This window comes from Crocodylus siamensis, chromosome 5 (genome assembly GCF_052110815.1).
Source record: "Crocodylus siamensis isolate JL-2025a chromosome 5, ASM5211081v1, whole genome shotgun sequence".
Taxonomy (NCBI): Eukaryota; Metazoa; Chordata; order Crocodylia; family Crocodylidae; genus Crocodylus; species Crocodylus siamensis.
Window position 1 is genome coordinate 32,619,013 of NC_143399.1, and position 25,206 is coordinate 32,644,218.

The following is a 25,206-nucleotide window of genomic DNA, read 5'->3' on the forward strand; positions in this document are numbered from 1 at the left end:
GATGTACCTATTATAATCAAGATTTTACCCCATAAAAGTAAGGTTTAATCAGGGGTCCAAATATATGGACACTTCAGATCTAAACTGAGGTACTATCCACCCCAAGTCAGTACAACATAATCAATATAGTATCCTCTCTGTGTTGTATATTATTTGGAATCATTCAATTTAATTCCATCCTCAAACATTCAGTGTACTGCAGACGGTTGTTTCATAAGGCTAAGTACAGACAATCAAAAAGCCCAAGGTTGAAATCAGTTCAATCTTCTCAAGTTAGTCCAAGCTGTGTAGACTGAACCAATAAGCAAGTGAACAGACATTCACCTACCTTGCCCACCCTGCAAGAGGGGGCTTGTGGGGGGAGTACAAAGCATGCTGGGATACTGGGAGACTGTGGGTTAATTTGGATCTGGAGGAGATCTGGGACAGAATTACAATGAACTAATTTAACCTAAATCAGTTAAGTCTGAAACTACATCCATCCAAGTTTATCTTAAACTGGTTTGGACTGTTTTGAAAGTGGTTTATGTACACTGGACTTCTGTTGTAGTACAGGTTTGAACCAGGTTTCCAATCAGTTTGTGTGTAATTTCTGTTCTAAGCCTAAAAGTAAACAAGGTGATCTGACAGCTCATTAGGGAAGAGTTAATGCTGAGTACCCAAGAAAGAGAGAAATGCTTCAAAACTTTAACACTAAAGTGAAAATTAAAGCTTTTTCTTTTTGGGTGAAAAATCAAGGCCTTAAAAATTTGGGAATGAAAAGAAGGTGAACTCCTTGTTCCCTATTCCAGATACCTAAGGCAGCCAGCTGCACTCAACTTCAATTTCTACCACTAGTGTCAGCCCTAAATAAGGAATTAGCCTTCTGTTCTTGATGAAACATCAATACCAGTAGTGAATGTTTGCATTAAAACCATCATTACCAGACTAAGTTTCATCTTTATATAGAAAACAGCTTGTTCTTGAACAACTGACCCAAGATCTTTGTGAACTTGAGAAAATCTCCCTGCTTCAGTTGCATTCATTTCAGATTTTGGAGGTTTCTCCAAAATAATGAAATTTAACATGCTAAATTAGACTGCAATTATGCTTTGAAAAAATAAGGACTAACATACCCACTGATGCACTATTTCATAAAGCAGACCCTAGTTTTGTTTTACCTTTTCCATGTCTAGAACCTTATCTTGCATTTCCTTCAGAGCACAATGGGATTCTGCTTCACTCAGTCTTGCTTGAACCAACTCTTTTTCCAGCTGTAGCACAAAGTCTTCACTGTAGCGTGAACTGCATTTATGCTATAAAATTTGGAAATAAATATTTAGTATCAATTGAGAGTCTAAAGGAAGGGGTTTTTTTGCTTAAATTCAGGTTGAAAAATATTGTCAAAAGCTAAAACTATCAGAACTACAAAAAGTTTCCTTATACAACTTTGCCTCCCATCCACAGTGGCAACATCGGGTACTGTGCCTCTACAGCAGTACTGAAACAATGCAAGACTGTGAACTCTCCACTCCTGTTGGTGGGCAGCAACATAAATTAATTCCAAACAAAGTCAGCAAGAATATCTGAGTAAATGCTCATCTGTGGTAAGATACAGGTTTTGTAGTCTGGTGCAATTATTTTTTGATATGCAGAAACAAGGATTAGGGAAAAACTAGTTTGATGCAGGTATAAATAGGCATATTTGTCCTATAATAAAAGAAAAATCTTCAGCAACTCCCTTTGTTCCATTCAAAGTAAATGATCTCTACAATTAAGATTTTTTAAAATTATTACTAAATACCCATGGCAATAATTTGATCAACCATAGTAATGAAAGGTTCCTCTGATCCCTTGTTCCCTAAGACTGTATCCTATAAAGTGGATAAAGCACCCATTTTCCTCAGAAAGGAACCCTAAGGCTACACTGACCATTTGTACTTGTGATCAATAGATTGTAACTTGAACTGAAAGAACAAAAGCTTCTTGATACAGATTTTTGTTATATAAAAAAAAGATTGCTTTGGCAACATAAGAAAATGCAAAATCCTTGTAAAAAAAAAAAAACAAAACAAAACAGGGGAATATTTCCAATCAGACTGCCAGAGAAACTGCTTGTTAGATCACCACATCCCATTTCCCAAGAGTGCCTCAAACTTTACAGTTCTGTACATGGCTGTAAGTTTCCATGAAAATAAATTATCTAGATATTACAGGCACAACCACTTTGAAAGGTCAACTTGAAGAACAACAGCTAATAGGGCTGTGCAACGCTTCAGTCACTGATTCGATTTGGCAGAGATTCGGCCCAATTCAGTGGCTGAATTTCCGAATCTGAATGGAATCAAGAGACCCTTTAATCTCTCTGAATCGAATTAGAACCCTCTGAATTGATTCAGAGAGATTTTGAAAGATTGACGATTCGAACAGACAGCTTTAAATGTTTTTTCTACATACCTCAATTTACCAGGCAGCTCGTGAATGCTGAGATGGTGGGGCAGATGGGAGGGGGGGGATGGGAGGGGAGCGGCACTTGGGGTCCCCTTGTGGCCGATCACTGAGCCCCCCAGCGTGCTCGGCAGCAGACCCAGAAGTACTTCTGGTCCACTTCCAGGTTTGCCACCGAGCACACAGGGGGCCTCCCCACACTCCTGTGGGATGTTCCATCCACCCCACCATCGCAGCATTTACAAGCTGTGCCTGGTACCTCGAGGTATGTAGAAAAAACATTTAAAGCTATGCCTATGGCCAAATTGCTGATTCTCTGAATCAACATCAAATTCATAGATTTCATAGACATTTGGGCTGGAAGGGACCTCAGAAGATCGAGTCCAGCCCCCTGCCCAAGGGGCAGGAAGTTAGCTGGGGTCATAGGATCCCAGCAAGATAAGCATCCAAATTTCTCTTGAAGGTGTTCAATGTAGGTGTTTGAACCACCTCTGATGGCAGGCTATTCCAGACCTTGGGGGCTTGAACAGTAAAGAAATTCTTCCTTATATCCAGCCTGAAACGGTCTGGCAGTAGTACACCATTTGCCCTCATCATCCCTTGGAGTGCTCTGGTGAACAAACGCTCCCCCAGATACTGGTGGTCACCCCGATAAACTGAAATTCTTAGAAAGTGGACAGTAATACATAAAAACAATTTAGCTTTTGGATTTTATAATAGGCTTTGCAAGACTAGGGTACAGTTTATATATTCTGGTAGCCCTGAGCAGAAATAAGGCTTGAAGAACACAAACTTAAGACAGACTTACAGGACAGGGCAACATACAACATAAGTGTCATACAACATAAAAGTGGGTACAAAAAGTGATTATTCATCATATTTTATTTTATATATCCATTATCGTTTTATGTATGAGTATCATCATATAAGTTCATGCTTCTACCTATCCCGGTGGACACATATAGCTATGTAGTGTTAGAAATACTTATTTACTCAAACAGAAGATGCCCCCTCCAATAATTAGATTTTATAACTGGAAAATTGTGACAAAATTATAAATTTTCCACATATAGAATCTAATTATTGGAGGTTTGTCTTTTTGTCCCCCTCCCACTTCTAAAGCAGGGAAAATATATTTGGGGGGTCAGGTAGCACTTCGTTTTCTTCTTCCCTCCAACTTTTCCCACTAACAGCTCCTTACCCCTCTCCTTATTGTCAGACCTTGCTTTCCATGAGCACATGGAATTGAGAAGCGAATTTGAAAACAATAACCTTGAAATTAAACATGGCTGTAGGAATTTGCATATAGTACCCATACACTTAGTTCATCCAGAATTGATGCATGTTACCTTTTTATGAAACTAATGCAAGTTTTGGCACAGGTACTCCATAACCCTTCTTTTGAACAGCCCTTTGGCACCTACTTACATGTAGGGACCTACTTAATGTGCAGTTTGGTGGTTTTCACCGATCACTGCAAAATATTCCATCATCTGCGATTTCCCACAGAATCAACTCCGCCCCAAAAACTTCCCCAGCATATTATATAAATAATATATTGTTTTAGAATCTCAACATCCTTACCACGAGGCTTAGACACCATGGCAATCCCTGCAGTCACTCTCATGTGCTTGAGACTTACTGTCTGTGGCAATGGCAGGGCCACTCCACCAATCAGTGGTGATGGCAGGACCTCTCCACCAATCAGCAGCAAGGGGTGGGGCTGCTGGAAAGGCCCACAAAATAGGTCCGTTGTGCCATGAGCAAGTCATGAAAATGGCTCTCTCTCCAGACACCCCCAAAAAGGATCCATGTGCTAATTAGACCCCACTCATGACTGGAACAAGGTGTTCTTGTTACAAGTCCTTGGATTCTCCAAAAACTTATATGCAGATGAGGCACAGGACAACTTGGTCTGGCTTCAACTCATGGTAGGCCACACTAATCATATGTGCTAGGCTGAGAAAGGGAAAAACAGAGGAATTCTGGGTGAACTGTTTGGGGCCCCATTTGGTGATGTTTGCCAGGCATTTAAGGCTAGTGAAGAAACAGAATTAATTGGAAATGGGAAAGGCACAGCTCAGCTGTTGTAGTGAAAAGGACGTCTAAATGTATGCAACGTAGTGGCTCACCATGACTTTAAAAAGAGTCAATGCTGAGGGGGACTGTGCTTACCTGGCACTATATGCATCTTGTTCAGATGGGCTGCACTAACCTGCCCTGCTTTTTTACTTAGATCAGGGTGGGCTCTGGCCCTCTTGGTGCTAGCCTAGTATTCCAGTACCTCCAGACCTGGTGCCAGTACCTTCCTGGAGGATCAACTACCAATTCTTTTTAAGGTCCCCACAAAAAAAGTTCCCATCAGCATGTTTACTCAAGATGAGCCATGTGTGTAATAGTCATGTTCAGTGTTAACTGCATTTAAATCAACTTCATAGCTGGTTCCACTACTAAGCACATGCTGCTTTTAGTAGTTTAATGATACACAATGTACATAGTGAGATTTCCTTGTATGCAATAAGACCAGGAGCTTTTTTCCCCTCTGCCAGTTGAGGGAAAAAACCTTGTCTTGTATTCAAGTAAATATGGTATAACTTAAATTATGTAGGTACAGTAGAGAAGAAACATATAGACAGCATTCAAAAACAAATACTGATTGCTTTACATATGCAAGTAGTCCCACTGGTTTCAGTAGGATTACTCATTTAAGGCATCAGGTGCTGGCCCTAAATGATTCTGTGACTGGACAACATTCTGCTGTTAACATCTAAGGAATGTCAGTACTTTATAGTGGCTGTCATCCTCCCCTAGGACTACAGAATTTGAATTCACTTCACTTACAAGCTGTATTATGTGCTTGCCTCAGCAAAATACTGCACAAGGATGGATAAGTAGGTTATCATGATAAGTGTTTCATTTCTAATTATCTAGCAAGTGGCCCATAACCAAAATTAGCTATAGTAGCCATGACCAATATTATGATCTTCAGTATTGTGGCTTTAAATTAAAAAAGAGAATTAAAATATAATGTAAGTCTGTCTACAAGTCACAAATTTGCTCTCAGAGTGTGCCAATCTTCCTGCAAAAGATTAATTTTTAACTTCACTGACTGCAAGAATGCACAACCAAGGTCAAAATAGAAATTGGGGATTTATTTATATTTTTACAAAGTTCAAGGTCAAATCTTTTAGGTTTCTCAAAGGATCTTTATTGACACAACAGCTGACAAAATTTGGTCTTCAATTTATCTATAGTACTTCACTAAACTACATGTATTTGCCATTCCCTGTTAGGCAATGATAAAAAAAATCCTAAATAATCAAGCTAAAATTATTTGCCACTTTGCAGTTACAAAGCTTTCCTTGCTAAATTGATACTTCTTGGTCAATATTACATTTGCCAGTATTAGCCATTTTTTTCAGGTGTTCTTGTAGAGGGAACATAGTATGGAGTTACTGCACATGCTACTGAATATTCATTAATTATATTCATTAGTTATACTCATTAATACCTTTCCAAAAGTGACTTCCTAACAGTTCCTTAAGCCTCTGCTACAGAAATACTAGCTATCCTGTGCTTCTCAAATGGTAATATTTGAAACCATTTTCATGCCTGTAGAAGCCCTTAATTCTTACATTTATATTCCAAATTAAATGTAGAAATAGGAGATATACATTAAAATTTAATAATAAAAAAGTGTCTTGTTACACAAGACATGATTGCTCAAATTCAGAAAAAGAGTTGAAAATTTAAAAGAACTATTAAGAACCTTTGCCTCTCCATAAAATTTAAGCTATAGGACTGCATTTAAGAGTTAGAGAGAAATAAAAGGGTTGATTGACCTCCCTTCAATACCTTTACAAATGGTCACTTAAAATATCTCAACAATAAATGTACCTTATTTTGTTGAATTTTAGATATTATTTAATCCACGATTCTCTGATACGTTGTAATAAATATATACTAGTGAAACGTTTTCACCTTCTTAATCTAATTTTTTGATTACCCAACACATGTGGAGAACTGACTAGCTTACATTTCTCTCTTTAAATTATATTTCAGTACAGAGACACACGAAAAGATAATTATAGCAATTTGTATCAAGTGCTCCAGCGAGCAGCTTTGTCAACTTTTTTTTTTTTTTAAATCATGTTAGTCAGTATAGCTGATACCATAAGAACTCTCTAGGCTGTTTCAGAATGTGGACAGCTTTAGAACAGTGGTTCTCAACCATTTTAAACTAAAGGCCCTCCATTGTTAGACTAAAGACGTGCCTCAGAACATGCCAATTCTTAGGTCTCACTCATTTTTTAACTACAGAAAAATAGTGTAATTCTTCAACTAAAAAGAAGTCAGAAAGATCTCAACAGTTCAGAATGTTTTTGACCCTATGGATTCATATTTGAGATCTCTGGATTTAGGTCTTGAATCATATATACAGGTTTGCAGACCTAACAGTGCCCAGAGGGCACGACACCCTGCAGCACCCTTAACCTGCGAGACCCCTTCAAGAATCACCACTTTATGATGCATTCACTCACATTTTCCAAATTTAGGGTCTAATAATTTTAAGCTATCCACTGCTTTTACAAAGCTCACAAAGTTGCCCTCTATTAAAGACATGTCAGTTTATTGTCCAGAACAAAGATAATTATATCTCAATGCTAGGGGTGCACCAATAGAGATTTTTTTGGCTGATACTGATAGCCGATTTTTAATGAGGCATATCAGCCAGTACTGATCCAATTGCTGATATGCAGGTGGCAGCTTGAAGAGCAGCGTCTAGCTGGCAAGTCTACTGCAGTGGAAGGGGTGTGAGGAGGGGGAAGATCGAGGCCCCTACGGTGAGGGAGAGAGTGGGGCTGAGACGGGGGCAGAGACAGGTGCTGCCCAGCTGGGGCAGGGTACAGGATGGAGCTGCGAGCAGTTTATCTGAGGGTATGGTTGGGGGGGGTGCAGCTCCCACTGCTGCACACACCCCAGGAGGGCATGGGGGGAACGTGCCCCCAGATCTATGTGCGGGCTGCTGCTGTGGACTGGAGCCGAAGCAGTGCTGGGGTCTTCCCGACGGGCTGCGCCAGGCTGTACTCAGGATGGGCAGTAGTGGCATTGGGAGGGGGCTATGGCGGGGCCTGCAGCCACCCCAAAATTCACTGCAGCCCCCCCAACTCCCTCTCCCAGTGCTGCCACTCGCCCCCAGTGTAGCCCAGCCCAGCCCAGCCCAGCCCCTACCAGGAAGAGCCTGGTGCCACCCTGGTCCCAGCTCACTGCAGCAGCCCACATGCAGATCTGGGGGCACACACCCCTATGCCCTCCCAGGATGCACGCAGCAGCAGGGGCTACCCCAACTCCTTGTGCCCCCCAGACAAGCTGTGCCCCGCTCTGCCCCAGCTTGGCAGTACCTGCCCCTGTCCCTACCCCAGCCCCACTCCCTCCTTCACTACAGGGGCCTCAACGTGTCGTCCCCCCCCCCCACACACACACACTTTTTCTCCCCCAACCCCTTCCACCACAACAAATTTACCAGCTGGACATTGCTCTCCATACTGCTGGGCTGTGCTCCTTGCTGCCTGCATGCTACACTACAGCCACGTGCATGCATAAGGCATTTAAATCGACCACATGGGCCAAAAAAGCCAATTCAGACACTTTTCCTTATATCAGTGCCGATTTGATATGAGACCAATGTATGGGTGCACCTCTACTCAATGCAAAAAGTTTAATACCAGACTAAATGTTTAATATTTCCTCCTAAACAAGATAACCTTATCTTATATATAGATGCAGATATTAATTAAAGTACTGGCAAGTGAGGTACGTATAAGATTTTTCTTTATGCAAAGTAATTAGTATTAGCTTTAAGTCTGTTCCTAAAACTCTATAAATAATTATGAAAGAAATTCTAAAGTTTCCCTTTCCTCTCACAGGAAAATAGAACACCACTCTAAAAAGCAATTCAGCAACCTATCAGAGTTTCTTTTACCTCCAAATTCCCTACAAATGGTGGGGGAAGACATGGAAATCAAGGCTACAGATAATTCAGGGGTTTTGGTACTAGACATCAATCCTCAACATCATTCTGATCTCATATGTGTTTGAATCTTGCAGAAGAACTGAGTAGAAGGTACAAAAAAAGATAACCTTTTTCACAATTTTAGACCATGATCTTTAATCATTTCATCTCAGTCTGTGATCTCATAAGAAAAAAAAATCAAGACTGATTAACATTTCATCAGTAAACTTGTATTCTCTTCACAACTATTATGATAACCCTTCCTAGCAACATTGTAAATTAATATTCTTCCTACCAAAATCCTACCTCCATTCCCTTCCTGTCTGTTCATCTCAAGAAGTCTGCTCCTCTTCCTAAAGTCTGTTAGTGTCAATGTTTAAGAGACTGTAGCATGTATCCTTTACCAACCCTTACAACTGAGTTTGGGCCCCTGTCCTGCAATTTACTTCACACAGATCCGGCTGTATGCTCTTGTACACAGCAAGAACAGACAGCAGAATACAGTGTTGGGAACTTCATTATAAAATTATTCATGGCATTGGCTGTAGATAAAAAAAAATCCAAAAACTAACCTAAAATAAAAAAAACCTTTGTGACACTGCACTACGAATAATTTATTAGTAAATAACACCACAAATCAATAAATCATACTGGAATCCCTCAGAATAAAATGACAGCAGTTGGTAATGGTATTAAAAAAAATTGCCTCAAACATTTCCTGTTGGAATTAAAATTAAAATCCAAAATTGAAAATAAATTAGTGAAAAAAAATCCTCTAGGTGGTGCTCTGCTTATATTTAAAGGTCTAGCACAGGGGCAGGCAATTATTTCAGATAGAGGGCCACTTAACAAGGTTTGGTGAGCTTTTGAGGGCCGCATGGGTAGTCCTGCCCCTTGACAGTTACCCCCACCCCCTGGTTGCCATCTTGGGACTGGAAACACCATCCCTAACCCCTGACCTTTGCCACCAGAAGTCCGGCCCCTTGACCCCCAGAAATACTTTTTGGAAGGGGGTGTGCTTTCTTAGAACCAGAAAAAAACCAAATCATATACTAGAAGTCTAACACCTACTATAATGTATTTTAATTTTATTACAAAAATACTTTTGTCATCATTTGTATTTGCATAGTGTATATAGAGGTGATTGTATAATAACTAAAAATAAAATTCTTTGTCTTGTATATTGTGTGTGGGAGTGTGGGTTGGGGTGTGGGTGTAGGCTGGAGTGTTGGGGGGTGGATGGTGAGGTGAGGGGGGTTTGTGAGGGGTCGTGGCTGTGTGTGGAGCGGCATAGAGTATGTTGGGGGGTTGTGTATATGTGGGGGTGTGGAGGCAGGGTGTGAGTATGTGGCATTAGTGAGGTATAAGGGTAGGTGGGGAGGTGTGGGGACTGACCCCACACTCCCCCCATGGCACAGCAACAGGCGGGGGTGCTTGTGGTCCTTGTAACTGGCCCAGGCACTGGTGCCCGGTAGCACATAGCTCTGGCCAGCATTGCACATTGCACTGAGAGGCACAGCCCTCACTGTGCTGTCTCTATTGCCAGTGCTCCCCACCATGCATGTGCAGCCCTTAAGCTCATGAGGCATGGGAAGGAAACCCTGCGTGCTGGAGCCAGCTGCCTGTGCCATTCCCTGCTGTGCTGGTCCTGGGATTCCATGGGGAAGCAGGGACAGGGCTCCCCTCCAATTCCAGAGCAGCATGGAGTAGTGCGAGCAGGAGGCTCCAGCACAGGGCTTCCCTCCCAGGCCATGGAAGCACAGGGACTGAATGTGCATGATGAGGAGCACTAGAGATAGAGACAGTCTGGTGGAGGCTGCACCCCTCACTGTGTTGTGCAATGCTGGCTGGAGCCATGCGCTGAGCACCAGCAGCAGGCACAAGCACCCCTACCTGCTACTGCTGCCACTGCCTGCCAGGACTGCATACCATGGAAGGGGGGGGGGGCGGGAAGTGTGCCCACACCCCCCTACCCTCCCTCACATTCACACCTTGCCCACCCAAGCTCCGTGTTGCCACCGTTCCCATGGGCAAGGCTCTGCGCTGCCGCCAGCCTCAGCTCCCACTCAGCTGCAGCTCCACCCCTGCCACTTCCCTACCTGCTACCTGGAGCTGGCAGGACCCAGGGGAGCAGGTCCATGGTGGCTGTAGCAGTGGCAGCAGCAGCCCCACCCAGAAGTTGAGTACTGGCCAGGCCAAGCTCTTCTACTCACGAGGGTGGGAGCGAGATGCAACAGAGCATGTTGGGGTGGGGTGTATACGTGGTTGCCTCACTCCCATCCTCATGGGCAGAAGGGCTGGGCAGGGCACAATTCACTGGAGGGTGCTGCAGCCAGATGAAAATGCCCAGCGGACCAGATGCTCTCCATGGCCCGTAATTTGCCTGCCCCTGGTCTAGCAGCTATTACTTCCATTCCTCACCATTCCATTTAAGTGTTTGAAGTTGTTCCAATGCAAACCAAACCAAAGAAATACAGTTATTAATTCAGAGAACTGCTAGGTTAGGCAGACTTAGCATTCTCTCACTGAGCTACTGAAGTGCAGATTTCACTTCTGCAACCAACTTGTGTACTTTCAAAATACAGTCAGACAAATCATATCTCCTTTGTAAAGCATAAATGTACTGCCTCAAGTCCAACCACAGCCATTTCCTGTAGATGTATATCCTTATACAAAAAAAATGCACTAGGCTGTACTAGAAAATGTATATGAAGGGAACCTAGGTCACATGTATGTCATTTAGGGTAGGAGTACTTAATTCCCAAGCCCACAGGCCAAGTCTGGCCCCAGGGCTCCCCAAATGTCTTAAAATTTGGCAGAGGGGAAGTGGTATCATTGCTCCCCTGCTGCCAAATTTCTGGACCCAGAGAATTCCACAGGCCAGACAGTGTGGCCCTGTGCGGTAGATCAGGTATGCAGTGTGGCATAGGGCCTGATCTGGCCCGTGGATCGATCCTGCACCACTGATCTAGCCCAAGGGGCCAGAACATTGAATTCTACTGATTTAGGGGAAGCTGTTATGGGCACATTTCCACTTCTTTCCATCCCTGTGATATCCTTTTTCATCCTTCACCCACAATCCTAGTACAGTACTTGGGTATTCATGTTCTGTTGCCTGGTTGAGTGCAACACGATTCCTCAGAACTGACCATCTCCATCATTGCTGCCTGCTCAGCAGTCAGACATTCCAAGAAGGCCCTTTATCAAAAAACTGCCATTCCTGACACTAACTAACCAAATTAAAATTTGGTGGTCCATAGACTGTGCATGGATCTAAACTCCAAAATCTACCAAACTGCATTGTTAAGGAGAGATTTTAGTCCTGCTTTAACTGAAATTTTAAAATGTAGAATTAACAATTGGAGCATGCCTCCAGTAAACTTACTGGAAACCTTTTGTCTGCAAGCATTCAATGAGCACTAACTAAATGGCTATCCACAACCATCTGTAAGTATTTTAAAAAAGTATATTTAATTTGAAAGATGAGAACTTCCCCCTCCCATTCCCAGGGAGTTGCTATAAATTAAAAAGAAATATGTTATTCATCAAAGGTAATTTTGTTGGTCTAATCAACCTAAATCTTTATGACAGTTCTGAAATGCAGCATTTAACTGTTATATGTATTGTAAAGAAATAATGCATTCCATTTATAAGTTTTTGTATCCAAACTACATTTACAGTACATGGGTTTACTACAAACAGATCAAGATTCATTTTCCAGATTGCAGGTTAAAATATTTCCTGGCTTTACAAGAGAAAATTAATACAATAGAACTACTATCTATCTGTTTTGATTTGATAGTCCCTTTGTTGTAAAATGCGATTGTACAGCTGTTTTCAACATGTGCCAAAGGTGCCTAGAGCTCTGGACAGGCACTCTGTAATAGGAACCATGTCTAAAATGACATGGAAATGTATATGCAAGTAGGGTCTGTACATCAATTTCTCCCTGAAAGATACGCCTTGCATTCCTAACTGCTATTTAAGAAACAGTATCAAATGCTTTGTAAATTGCATTGAGAAAAAGACATCCCATTTAGTATGACAATACAATAAACCTTCCATCCTCCATACAAGCTTCTCAGAAGCTTAAATATATCTACTTGATTACATTACTAGCCATAGTCTCCTGAAGGATAGTTATTCTCTGACATTTATTTTAAAAAGTGCTTTATTCTACAACAAAAATCTTTTAATATGTTATTCCAAACATTAGTAATGTCCACTAGCTGTTTTACAAGAAGCAAATCACAATATTAAACAAGCTCAACATGGATAGTTCTTAATTTATCAAAAGGGTAATCCAAGTTATTATGAACCAACTCCAATATTGTTTATTTCACCATCTAAACTGAAAATTTAAAATTCCTCAGCACTTAATATTTGAAAAACTATCAGGGTACATATAAAATTAAAAAATAACATAACTACAGGACATGTTTAAGCAATTTTAATCCAAACTTCTATCAGTAATACCAAAACACACTGTACAATATCTGTTATCCTTACAACTTGAATTGTGTGTAGGTTCATGAATGCAAACTGTATGCTAAACAACGTATTTACAAAGCACAAAGGTTGTGCCATGACCAGTATAAACAAACACAAGTGAATGAGAAAGATGAGGTGATGTGCTACCAGGCTCCTTACCCATTGTTGTTGTTGCTGGAGCTCCCTGATGGTATTCTCAGCTTGCTCCAGTTTAGTAATGGCCTCATCACTCTGCTGTTTGATGGTGGCCAGCTCCCGTTTTATGAGGTAGTTTTCCTCAGCCTCCTGGGCCCTTGTCACTTGTCCCTTTGGACATAATTTTCTTTTTAAAGCAGTTGAGGACAGATCCAAGAAAGACTGCCTTTGTGATGTCTAGCCATACTTTGCCATAGGGTTATGTCTTAAAAACAGCACTTAAAGTGTAGCAGTTTAGTACCGCTCTAGTTACTTACTAAATTAGGGTTTAGCATCTTTTAGCAAGTTCAATTATTTACTTGCATTCAATAAATTCAGTTCATGCAGTATTATTCAGTTGTACATGCATGGATTTGTTAAGAGTTTGCACTATTCAGTTTAAGGGTGAGTGTTAATACAATGCCACAAAATTCACCGATTACAACATACTAAAATTTCAGTTATGTTAGAAAAATAACGTGCAGATATCAGATTTGTCTGTTTTAGTAACCAAAAATAAACAAATTCTAATAAAGAATTAGCTAAATATTTTGTGTCCAAATTAACAAAGTGGGAATATATTTCAAATAAATGCATGTAAATATGCATGCATTAAAACAGTATTTTCTGTTTTGGGGGTGGATGGAAAGTTACACAGTAAAATACTAAAGGACTATACCTGTATCAATCTATCTGCCAAGGAAGCACTTTCCTACAAAAGGAAAAATTCAGATAGGAATAAGGGAAAGAAAAACAAAAACAAAAGGAGTGATAAAAGTAAAAACAACAAGAGCAGAGAGAAAAAAAGAATGCCCAAATTCTACCCACTTTAAAACAAAAAGTAACCTTGGATGCCTTCTCATATAAATTGATGCAAATCAATTCTGAAAGTTGCAGAATGCAACTTTTTGTAGTATCAGTCTATACTACCGCATTTAGCAATCAATGAAGAGGTCCCCAACCGTGGATTTAAGCGAATAGATATCATAATATAAACCATCATTTCCTGCTGTAATTTACAGAAGATAATAATCACTAACTGAAATATTCTGAAGTTACCAGTTGAATGTAAAATATTTGACCCAGGGTCCATAATGGAAGAGGAAGGCATAATTTGAGCGGAGAGAAAGCAAGGAGGTTAAATTGTACAAAATGTCAGGAATGAAAAATAGTTGAAGTATGTTACAGCAGAATTTACTAATATTTTGCTTTGAGTAACTGATAGAATTCACTAATTTACTAGTTTCTAACTTGACTTCCCGTGCGTAAGTTCTACAACAGAAAACTTCTCAGAAATATCTAGGAACTCTGATAAACTGAAATGCTTTAGATGGACTGTTTATTTGAAGATTGCACTGAAGAGTCCATCTAAGTAATTTTAAATTAAAAAAAAACAAAAACAACAACAACAACAAAAACTTTGCAGAAAAGTTTTTCTGATGCTCTGCAAAGGATGCATTCCCACACTAATTGGACAAAATATACAAGTCCACTATCAAAGTGTAAACTGATTGAGATTTAAAAAGAACTATGGTTTAACAGGGATAAAAATGTCACTTGGACAAGAAATAATGATCAAATGTTCCTCATTAGGATGTACACATAAAAAACAATTAAGTTATATATACACACTAGATATACTAGTTTTGAGAATAAAAAGCATCTATTTACCTTAACTAGCGACTTCTATTGGTATGTAACATGTTACTTTTCCACAAGTATTCCCCATTAAGAAGGAATTTCTCTTCAATTAAAAGGATATTTAAAGATGGAAGATGCTATGCCAACCACTTAAAGCTGGAGCTGAGACTTAACCCCTGAAGTCACAACTCTTCAATTTTTGCTGACGTACAATTAAATGCTCTCATGAGCAGTACATCACTGGCAGCTTGCAAAACCCCAGGAAATTACTACTGCTCAATGACTAGTATGTGCTCTACACATCCATTTTATTAAATTTGTAGAAACATAATATTTTAAGACAGGCATTTTGCAGTTTTGAACATATTACTGGATCACAGACTCAGATTTGACACTAGAGGTATGACTGAATATGAAAGGAGAGGCTCTCTGAAAGCAAGGCCTACCTTTTGACAATAAAAATCAACAATGGATCATGTTGACCACTGCACTACAGAAGAGAATTAGTTATCCAAACCACTGAGTCTTCAAAAAGAAAGACGTATAGCTAACCTATGTGTTGAGTGCTACAAGTGAGAGCAATGCCAATCTAAAAAAGGATCAGTTTTAACAACTGAGGGGAAAACACTGAAATAAATCAAACTGAAAAGGTTATATACACATTGTATATACTATATAAATATGAAAGTAGCATTTAAGTATTTCATTAACTAACCAGTTGATTTCAAAACTGGTTTTAGTCCTAGTTAGTCTGAATAAATGACACTCCACTGTACCTTCATAGTTTGTAGAGTTGGAAGGGGCCTGAGCAGATCATCTAGTCTGACCCCCTACCATGGGCAGGAAAGAGTGCTGCAGTCAAACGATCCCAGCAAGGTGTCTACCTAGCCTCCTTTTAAAGACCCCTAGGGTAGAAGCAAGCACCACTTCCCTTGGAAGTTGGTTCCAGATCCTAGCCACCCTGACAGTGAAGTAGCACCTCCTGATATCTAGCCTGAATCTACTCTTGGTCAACTTATGGCCATTATTCCTCATTACTCCCAGTAGTGCTCGGGGAACAGGGACTCTCCCACTGTCTGCTGGTCTCCTTTGGCCAGTTTATAGACAGCCACCAGATCCCCTCTCAGCCTTCTCTTGTGGAGGCTGAACAGGTTCAGGTCTCGCAGCCTCTCCTCATAGGGCCCTGCACTACTGCCGCCAATCATACAAATGGCCCTCCTCTGGACCCTCTCCATGTTGTCCACATCCCTCCTGAAGTGCAGCGCCCAGAACTGGACACAGTACTCCAGCTGCAGCCTGACCAATGTCATATACAGAGGGAGGATCACTTCCTTGGACCTGCTCATGATGCATCTGTGGATGCATGACAAGGTGTGGTTAACCCTCCTGACTGCATCCCCACGTTGGCAGCCCATGTTCATCTTGGAGTCTATAATGACTCCAAGATCCTTTTCAGCCTCTGTGCTGATGAGAAGGGAGTTCCCCAGCCTGTGGGTATGCTACTGGTTCTCTCTCCCTAGGTGCAAAATAAACAAAAAAAAACCTTACAGAATCAAAAGAATTGTAGGAAAGACCAAGGAACCAAAAAGTCTGTCTATAATGTTCATATCTTTTTGAAAGTATTCCTTTCTTTTTCACAGCTCTGGCTCAATTTTCTAGTGCAGTACTTAGTTATGCAAGAAACCAGACTATAGGGATCAGGTTTTCTGGTCTGAATTTGAGTACTCCCACAGGAGTACTTCCACAGAATTTCTACTTCCTAAGGCTTCATATAGCAGTCAATCTGCACGGTTTAATTCATATTGAGCACTGGCTGGCTCTTTATTCAAGCCAATTTTAAACACAATGTTCATGAAAACCGTCTGAGCAGTTTCCATACTGGTATTTTATCATCACCAGGCTACTTGGCTAAACACTGTTAGAAAATACTGCCAATTGGCATATAAAATTCTAGCAAAAGTTTCCATTTATAAGATATGGAACTATCTTGTATTTAGGTTGTGGTGATTATGAAACAGGTCAAATCTAGTCACTTATACTCACTTTTTCTAATGTTTCAATGCGCTGTTTTAAGAGTCTATTTTCTGTTCGTAACCTCTGCAAAAGAAGCAAAACTATATTAATGTGTGTGTATGGAAAGATATGAACAAAAAGTTAAGATAAACAGTATTATCAATTTCTTTAAAATCGCATTATCAAAGTACTATGAAAATGTACAACAGTAGGTAACTCAGAATCAGGAAGAAAGGAGTGGTCCAGCTGCACACCTCTCCCTCTCACCCCCACATTGATTTCTCTCCTGGCTGCACACCTCTCCCTCCCACCCCCACATTGATTTCTCTCCTGGCAAGCTTTAAAACCAACAGCCTGTGAGGGGCATCCACACTTCTATTCAGACAGTGCTCAGAAAGTCATCTCCCTAATTCCTCACAGATGTTAATGAACCCCTATCCTTTGTAATGATCTTGATATTGCACTCTTCAAATGATCCTTTCTTTTGCAATGTTGCTGTCTTTTAACCATTCCTGGTTATTTCTCCCTTCTGTTTCACAGCCCTGTAGACTGTTTTTAGCTCTAGCTAAAAACCTTAACTCAGCTGTGGTAATATTAACTCAGGTGTAGAAATAACTGACAGTGAAGTATTGAAAGCACTGTCAAGATACTCAAGAAAGCTAGATTTTGTTTTAGGAATCTAAATAAGGGGTGTATATTCAACTATGATGACAACAAGACTAATAATACTTTTTGGCTGTTTTGATTATTTTTTGCCTTGTATATAAAGTTAAAAAATCACAAGACACATCTAGCAAATCAGTGTCTATTCCAATAGTAATATTTCCATAGTATTAGCACCCTAGCATACTAGTAAGATATTTAGCTTCCCTTTAAATGGAGAAAAAAAACATGTGTTGTGTCATATGGGATGATGTGCCACACCATCTGCACCCCTCTTTTCAAAATCCTAGATCCACCCATGCTTAAATAAAGCATCTGAACTAAGGGTAACAGAGAGAATCAATTAGCATGCCAAATGGGTAGCATGTGCTACAGTAAAACATCACAGTATACACTACAAAACATTCTGAAGAAGAGACTGTTCAAGACTATGGTAAAAAACACTAACTTTGCAAGTAAGATTAAACAAAGTAATGCAATTATAAAATTTGGCCTACTCATCCCAAGAGTAACTTAACTGGAGAACTGAAAGGCTTAAACAGACCAACACAAAAACACTGATGCAAGTTATAATCCTCAGCATTTAAACCAACAAGGACAGATACTGGTATTGGTCCAGGAACTTTTTATTCAGCAAGGCTGAGAGAGGTACAGCTGATATATTTACATTTTCTCCTTAATGGAGATTAAACTTGTAGCAGCAGAACAGCAAATCAGGAATAGTGAAAGAAGAAGAAGAAGAAGAAGAAGAAGAAAAAAGAAAAAGCTTATGGGCCCACAGCTTTAAAGGCCCTTCTTCAAACTGGAGGATGGCAAAATGTCTGGGGACTGCTCAGCTCTCCTCTTGGAAAAAAACTTATCCTTGAAAACTTGGTCCCTAGGATTAAAGTAACTGGGTGCATCTACGCAAGATGTTATTGTGCAGTGGTTACTGCTCATTATTTAGTACTTGTATAATCAAGGACTAAATAAATGTGTAGTAACCAGAATTACTGCACAGTAGCACTGGTGAATACTTTTAAGTGACACTACTACACAGTAGCCTAATAATACTGCATAGTAAATGAAGGTAAATCTCTAGGAATTCACATTCTAGTCCCAACTTCACCATCATCAAACCACTTCTTCTGACCTTATCTTCTTCCATACCCTATCTGTAAAATGACACAATACTCTTCTTCACAGGTAAATCACAATTACCTTTTGTAATATTTTACACATATATTTAAGTACATAACAGATTAACCCCAGCTCAGCCAGATTGGCTCTAGCTCTTTCCTCCCCCATCCACATACTCTCTTGTTAGAAATTTCATAGAAAAAGGCTGTCCTAAATAAAGAAGTAACACAAATCCAGATGACACTCCTGAAAAATGTTGGGGGCTCTATATTTGTACAGCAGTGAAACAATGATTTCAGGTATAAGTACACAAAATAATTTACTAAGAGACAGGGCGGATAAAAAAAAATCATTTTTAAAAAAAATAAATAAAATGGATTTTTTATTTAAATCAGATTTTTTTATTTGAATCACATTTTTATTTTTTAAAATACTTAAAAAGAAACTCATATAAAGATAGTTTTAATTTAAGATATGTTACAGCTCAAATATATCATCATGGAATAGCAATTATAACTTCTAATTATATACTATTTAAGACAATATATTCACGTAACATTTTTAGAAGTTTTATAAGTAGGTCACAATAGGCCATGGACTATATTAGGGGCTCAATTTTATGGGGTTCCCAGAGTCTCCCCTACAGATTAATAAAGATTAAAGAAAACCAGTCTACCCAATGAGACTCAGTGCTCAGTCTAGAAGATCCCATTAAGGAATCTGTGATGCTTAGTTTCAGTGCTCAAACTGTGGAGTTGCGTCTCCAGAGACAGCAGTATATGGGAGTATTTATATAGCAGTATATGGAGATAAGAGACAGCAGACCTGATTACCTACCTCCATCAGCTCTATTGTCTCTCTGCAAGAGTGTGTACACAGAGTCATGACCTAACCTCTCTCTAGAAGTGCAAAGTTTCAAGAAGTTAAGTGAATAAGGATTGTTGGAGGTAGAGTAGATCTGGGCAAGGAGGGGGAGTCTGGAGATAAATACAAGGAGGGAGGGGCAGTAGAAACAAAAGAGAAACATTTTGAGCAGAATATTCCAGAAGTACTGAGGGATTAAGTTTCTGAGTATAGCTTCTCCATTGATTTGAGATCTAGTTAAGGAAATGGTATGGTAAAAGGGATATTTTAATGAAGTTCCTCTACCTGTGGGTAAGACGGGCATGCATGCAAAATGCAAACAGTGCAACAAAGAAATGCAAGGCCTGGTTGCCTGAATGAAACGACATCACAAGAAGCACTCCTTCTCAGGAGGAAGCTGCTTTGAATATGATGAATGGAACAATGATTAGATCAAAACTTCCTGACCAGTGATTTAAATCAAATCCACCCTGCTAAGAGGTAAGCTAGGTTATGAACTTACCCCAAGTAGCTACAATGCTGTAGCTGTCCTGCTGCAAACAAACACTGACCTCATGAAAAATGCCAACCCAATTTCTTCTTTGCACATACAATGATCTAATTTTCCCGGTTACTAAATACTAATGATTGCATACCTCAATTTTTTGGTGCTTGAATGGAGACATCTTAGAGAGCTAATTTTCAGAAAATGCTAAGTGCTCACTCTCTGAATGTTAGGCCACTTATAAAAAAAAATTAAGTAAAAGAGGGATACACCAAAACAGAGGCGATTAATCTTTTGTCATTTCTGAAAACGTTGGCCAAAATGTAGAATGATTTGGTACTGCTAAAGTGGCTGCTATAGTAAAGTGTTTCCAGAATGTAGCTAAAGTAAAACTTCACAATAACTAGGTGCAGCAAGCAGATACCCCCTGTTCCACATTAAGAAGCAAGCACAAAAAAGGGGAAGTGATTTTAGCAATAACTGCAAAAGTATGTAGTAAAACCAGAAACAGTACTCAACTCTCCCAAATTCCAAATCTTCCACTGGAGTCAGTCATCTGCTCTTTTAATTACCCTGACTGTTACAAGTCCATGGATAGGAAATACATAGACAGGTTTTACTGGTCTCCAAAGCAGTGTGAGATTTACATCTGGACTTTAGAGAACGTGATATGCGAGGAAGCAGAACAGACTAAAATGTGTTTTGTTTGTAAGTTTTAATGATTTGTGTAAAACATTAAGTTAACTTTATACACTCAAATGAAATGCAATGCATCTCTACACTAATCAGTGATCATCACACAGCCAGCACTTATCTGCAATTAATTCTGTATCAGGGACCACATTAGCAAGAAGGTAATCAACTGACTGCTGCAGTAGATAATACCAATGATAGGAGTTTTGCTTCTCTTTTCAACAGGAACATTGTTGGAAGCAGCTGGAGGGGCTTGGGACCACAGAGATGTATTTATAAATACAAAAGGTTTTGAAATCAACAATCCACCTACTAGTCTTTCCCATTACAGAAAGGGCACATTAGCTACGGCTGCAAACAGGTGTCACCTTTGTGAGACCATAAAAATGTTTATGGCAGAACAAAGTGAAAGCAAGCAGACATCCATGCCTTTTGTCAAGCCACAAATGCCCAAATTTGTGGCATCAAAAAAAGGTAGTACAGTATTAATTTGTACTGATATTCCCTGGTGGATATCTGTTTTAAGGCAAGAGTGGAAACATCTTGGGCCTGCCCCTGCTCTCCAGATGCCCTAGGCAGGCGCTCCTGGGGCTTCACAGGCCCAATCCTGCATGGCCCAGGAATTCCCTTGCAGGGAGCAGCAGGGACTCAACCCAATGAAGTGGATCAGTTGTGCCAGGATGTGTCCCAGGACAGCTGATCCACTTCATTTAGCAATGTCTGTTATAGACTACCAGGTGCTAAAATAAAATGACAGCCCTAATGGTTTGAAGCAATCTGGAAACGTTCATTATTAAGGCCTGATTATTATACTATATCCCAGAGTAGTAAACTTGCTACATGCCTGCACATCCTTTCTAATTACCACTGAGTTAATCCCCTAATAGGATTTTTGGAGGATTATTTTTTTAAGAGCTAAAAACATAGATCTCATTTACACTCAGGTTCTAGAAGTAGAGAGGATGGTACATTTGGGTCCAACACATTTTTTGATTTCCTCATTAGTTTTAATATTCACATAATTAAAATTTAAGGCATATGACCGTGGCAAGATTACCATTTTCAAAGAACTTTGTTTCCTTTTTGGATAAGGATGCTCATATATCTTTCAAAATGAACTCAGCATCAGAGGCACTGGGATATTTCAAGTATTTCAGGATTTTTTTAAATTTTTTTTAAGTTTCTCCTCCTTAACAGCAAGTTGTTAAATTACATCATTGACCATTTTGACAGTCAATCAGTGGCAAGGGGTAGCCCTCTTGGCCAATCAGTGGTGGGGCATGGTGGGAGGTCACAATGATAAGCTCATGAAAATGGCAGTAGGCACTGCAATCAGCCTGTGAAATTGCCCATCTGCCGCCTTGATTTGGGTAGGTCCCTAAGTATAACTGTTCAGAAACTGATTTAAACCTGTTAACAGAACAGAAGTTCAGCATACATAGACAGATCTGGATGGATGTGGTATTGGACTTAATTGGTTTAGGTTAGAGTGGTATACCAAATTTCTTTTCCAGATCCTGTAATAAATCACCTAAGTTCACTGTCCCCCAGCATCCCAGACACCCCTTGCAGACGGCGTTCTAGCCTTGCCTGGTGCTTATCTGCTCTGGATGAGCATTGGGCCAGCCCTGCCCCTAGACTGTTACAGAAAGGAGTCACAAAAGCCTCTCTCTCTTGCCTTCATAGCCAGCTGGCTGGGGCTGGGGAGAGGATGAAGAGAGTGTGGGAAGAGAGCCCCCTACCATGAGGCCCTAGCCCCAAGCCAGTATAGTGGGGGGGGTCCATCCATCCCCACCCCTGCCCAGACCTCCTGACAGCTGCAAGCAGGAGCTGCAGCTCAGAGCCACGTACCTATCTACAGCGCTGGGAACTAGGAGTGGGGAAGGTTGAGCGAAGCCCCCTGCCACGGGCCCCTCCCTCTAGAGAGGCCAGGCTGAGTCTATGCAGCAGGGTCTCCACTTTCCCCCTCCTTCCGCCCCCAGTTCCCAGTGCAGCAGACAGGAGCATGGCTCTGAGCTGTGGCTCCTGGCTACTGCTGTCAGGAGGGTCAGATGGGGCGGGGGGGGGGGGGGGGGACAGTCCCCCACCACACAGGCCCAGCTCTAAGCTAACACAACTGGAACGGACTCCACATGGCAGGGGGCTCTACATCCCCTACCCACCCAACCCGTCTGATAGCTGTGCAGCTCCGAGCTGTGGCTCCTGGCTACAGCTGTTCCCTGAGCCAGGAACCAGGGGTGGGAGGGGGAGCAGGGAAGAGCCCCCTGCCACATAGGACCCACTAGCTATGATGGCGTGGAGCCGGGGCCATGTGGCAAGGGGCTCTGTTCCCTCACCCCCTCTTGCCTGACCTTCTTGACAGCTGCGTGCAGGAGCCATAACCGAGAGCCACATGCCTGTCCACCACACTGGGAATGGGGGGCAGGGAGTGGGGAGAAGAGCCCTCCTGCCATATAGACCTGGCCCAGCCCCCACAAGACCTAAGTCACCAAGCTCAGTGAACCCTGGGTGGCAGGGGGCTCTGTTCCTGACAGATGTCCGGGGTTGGGGGGGGCAGGGGGTGACCCAGAGCTGAGAAGAGAGGCTGTGTTGGCCAATAGGGGTAGCCAGCTGCTCAGCCAGGCTCAGAATTCTCTGGCAGCCTGCTGGGAGGCATGTGAGAGCACCCCCAGCCTGCCGGCCTCAGCCAGCGCAGGCCACCTGCATGCCTCCCCAACCCCCAGAGCAAACACTAGTTCTGTTTGCTCCTGAACTAATCTAGGACACTTAGAAAAAGCCATGAAACTTGGTGCAAATCCACCTCAGGCTTTGTCTGTGCCTAGCCTTCAAGTTCCGTATTGGTCATGTACCCTCAGTTCAGTCTTAGCCTGTAAAAGTATTCCACCTGCCTGAAGAGGTTAGGAATAGAAGCAGGTACTTCATTCACCCAAGTCTGTGCAGTGCATATTATGGAAATTAAGAGGAAACAATAATTTAAATACTGATATCCAAATTAGGGATCTTTTCATCCAAGCAAGTATTTATCTAAACCCCTGAAAGGGGCATGTGTTCTTGATTACCTTCTTGATTATCTTCTGCTGAATTGCAAAATTGTGATACAGCAAGGTTGATGTGCAAGCCTACCTGACCAGCACACTAACAGAAGTATCCCATATTTAGCAGGTCAATGATTTTCCTATTAAACACACTTCATTTACATGCAAACATAAAATGGAGCTTTCAGGATTTACTCTAAACACACTATCAAGCCTGTAAAGCAGACATTACTACCATCAGTAGTCAGTGTCTTGCTTGACAGACTTTGCTCACTACCACTTGTATCACCTTGAGTTTCATTGCCTGGGTATAACTGCTCAAAAAATATGACAAGGAACAGAGTCCGGCTCAAACTTTATGCTGAAGAGCCCATAAGGTTAAAGAGAGCAGGAGGTGGCAAAACCTTATCTGTCATTAATAGAATCAGATAAATTATACAAAGAAAGCAGTCAGTAAGTAAAGGAAAACATTTGCATAGACTTTTCAAAGTACAACTTCCCCTTCAGTTATTTTTACTTGAGTTAATTCCAGAAATTTCAGTATAAATGTATCTAAATAACAAGCCTTAGCGAAGATATTTTGTATCTTTGATCTTATGCCACAATACACAAGGAAACCAAGGTCTCAAGGCCAGGTGCTGCATGGCTCAGTTTGTTAACATTTTTAATTAAAGGACTGAGCTTCTTCCCCATTATTAAGTTTACAATTACCAAAAGCCTTCCACAGCAGTTCTATAGCCACACCCATTATGAATCCCTCATTAAGCAGTCATCAATTATGGACAGCTATCCATTAAATCATCAGCAAAAAATGGTTTCACATTACACAGTATACTCTCCCTGTTCATGATTTCTATAACATATATTATCATCAGAACTCTAGAATGGGAGTGGCCAACCTGTAGCATGCAGGCTGAATGACTGCCATGCGGCCGGCCCAGGGGCCAGATCCAATGCAAGCTCTGCACATGGAGACCCAGCTCCATGCCACCCAGTTCCACACACCCAATCTAGCACACAGGGTCACACTGGGATGCTGGGTTCCCTACAGTTCTGGAAATTCGGCAGCAGAGGAATGACAATTAAACACTGCCACAACTCCCTTGCCTCTAACTTTTTTTATTTAAAAAAAACTTCATCTCTCTGGTTCCATGCCCCTCCAGCTGCTTCCAACAAGGCCCCTGTTGGAAAGAGAAGCAAACCAGATGACACTTCATAGTCAGAGGCTGAGCACCCATGCTCTAAGGTATTTCCTTTACAAGTTTCTTGTTCAAAATCAGTCCAAGTACAAAAAGTAATTCTAGCAGCTCACAAAATCTGCTTATGGTTACTATACAAACCATTACTGACACACATGAAACTAGTATCCCATTACCTAAAAACCATCTCCTCTTCAGAGAGACGCTTATGTTGATGCTTCACACTTACTTTAATTTCAACTTGCTCTTCCATTTCCTTAGTTTTTATTGTAGTGTATTCCTTTTCTAACCTGAAAGATAAATTGTCATTAGAAGGTAGCAGAAACACTGGAAAAGACTCATCTTGTGTTGAGAATACCCATAACCAACAGCAGAAAAATGAATAAGCAT

General features: G+C 41.0%; 1 protein-coding gene across 3 annotated transcripts in view; it reads right to left on the reverse strand.

Annotated features, from left to right (window-relative positions):
- EVI5 (ecotropic viral integration site 5) overlaps positions 1–25,206 on the reverse strand; it is a 157,318-nt gene that overhangs the window by 67,596 nt on the left and 64,516 nt on the right. For 2 of the 3 annotated variants that reach the window (XM_090047683.1, XM_090047685.1), the window contains 5 exons: positions 25,046–25,106; positions 16,790–16,843; positions 13,785–13,817; positions 13,091–13,237; positions 1,161–1,295 (listed from right to left, as the gene is read on the reverse strand). In XM_090047683.1, coding sequence (XP_089903809.1) covers positions 1,161–1,295; positions 13,091–13,237; positions 13,785–13,817; positions 16,790–16,843; positions 25,046–25,106 — 430 coding nt within the window. The remainder of the gene's footprint in view (positions 1–1,160; positions 1,296–13,090; positions 13,238–13,784; positions 13,818–16,789; positions 16,844–25,045; positions 25,107–25,206) is intronic. The other variant, XM_090047684.1, reaches the window with a different exon arrangement.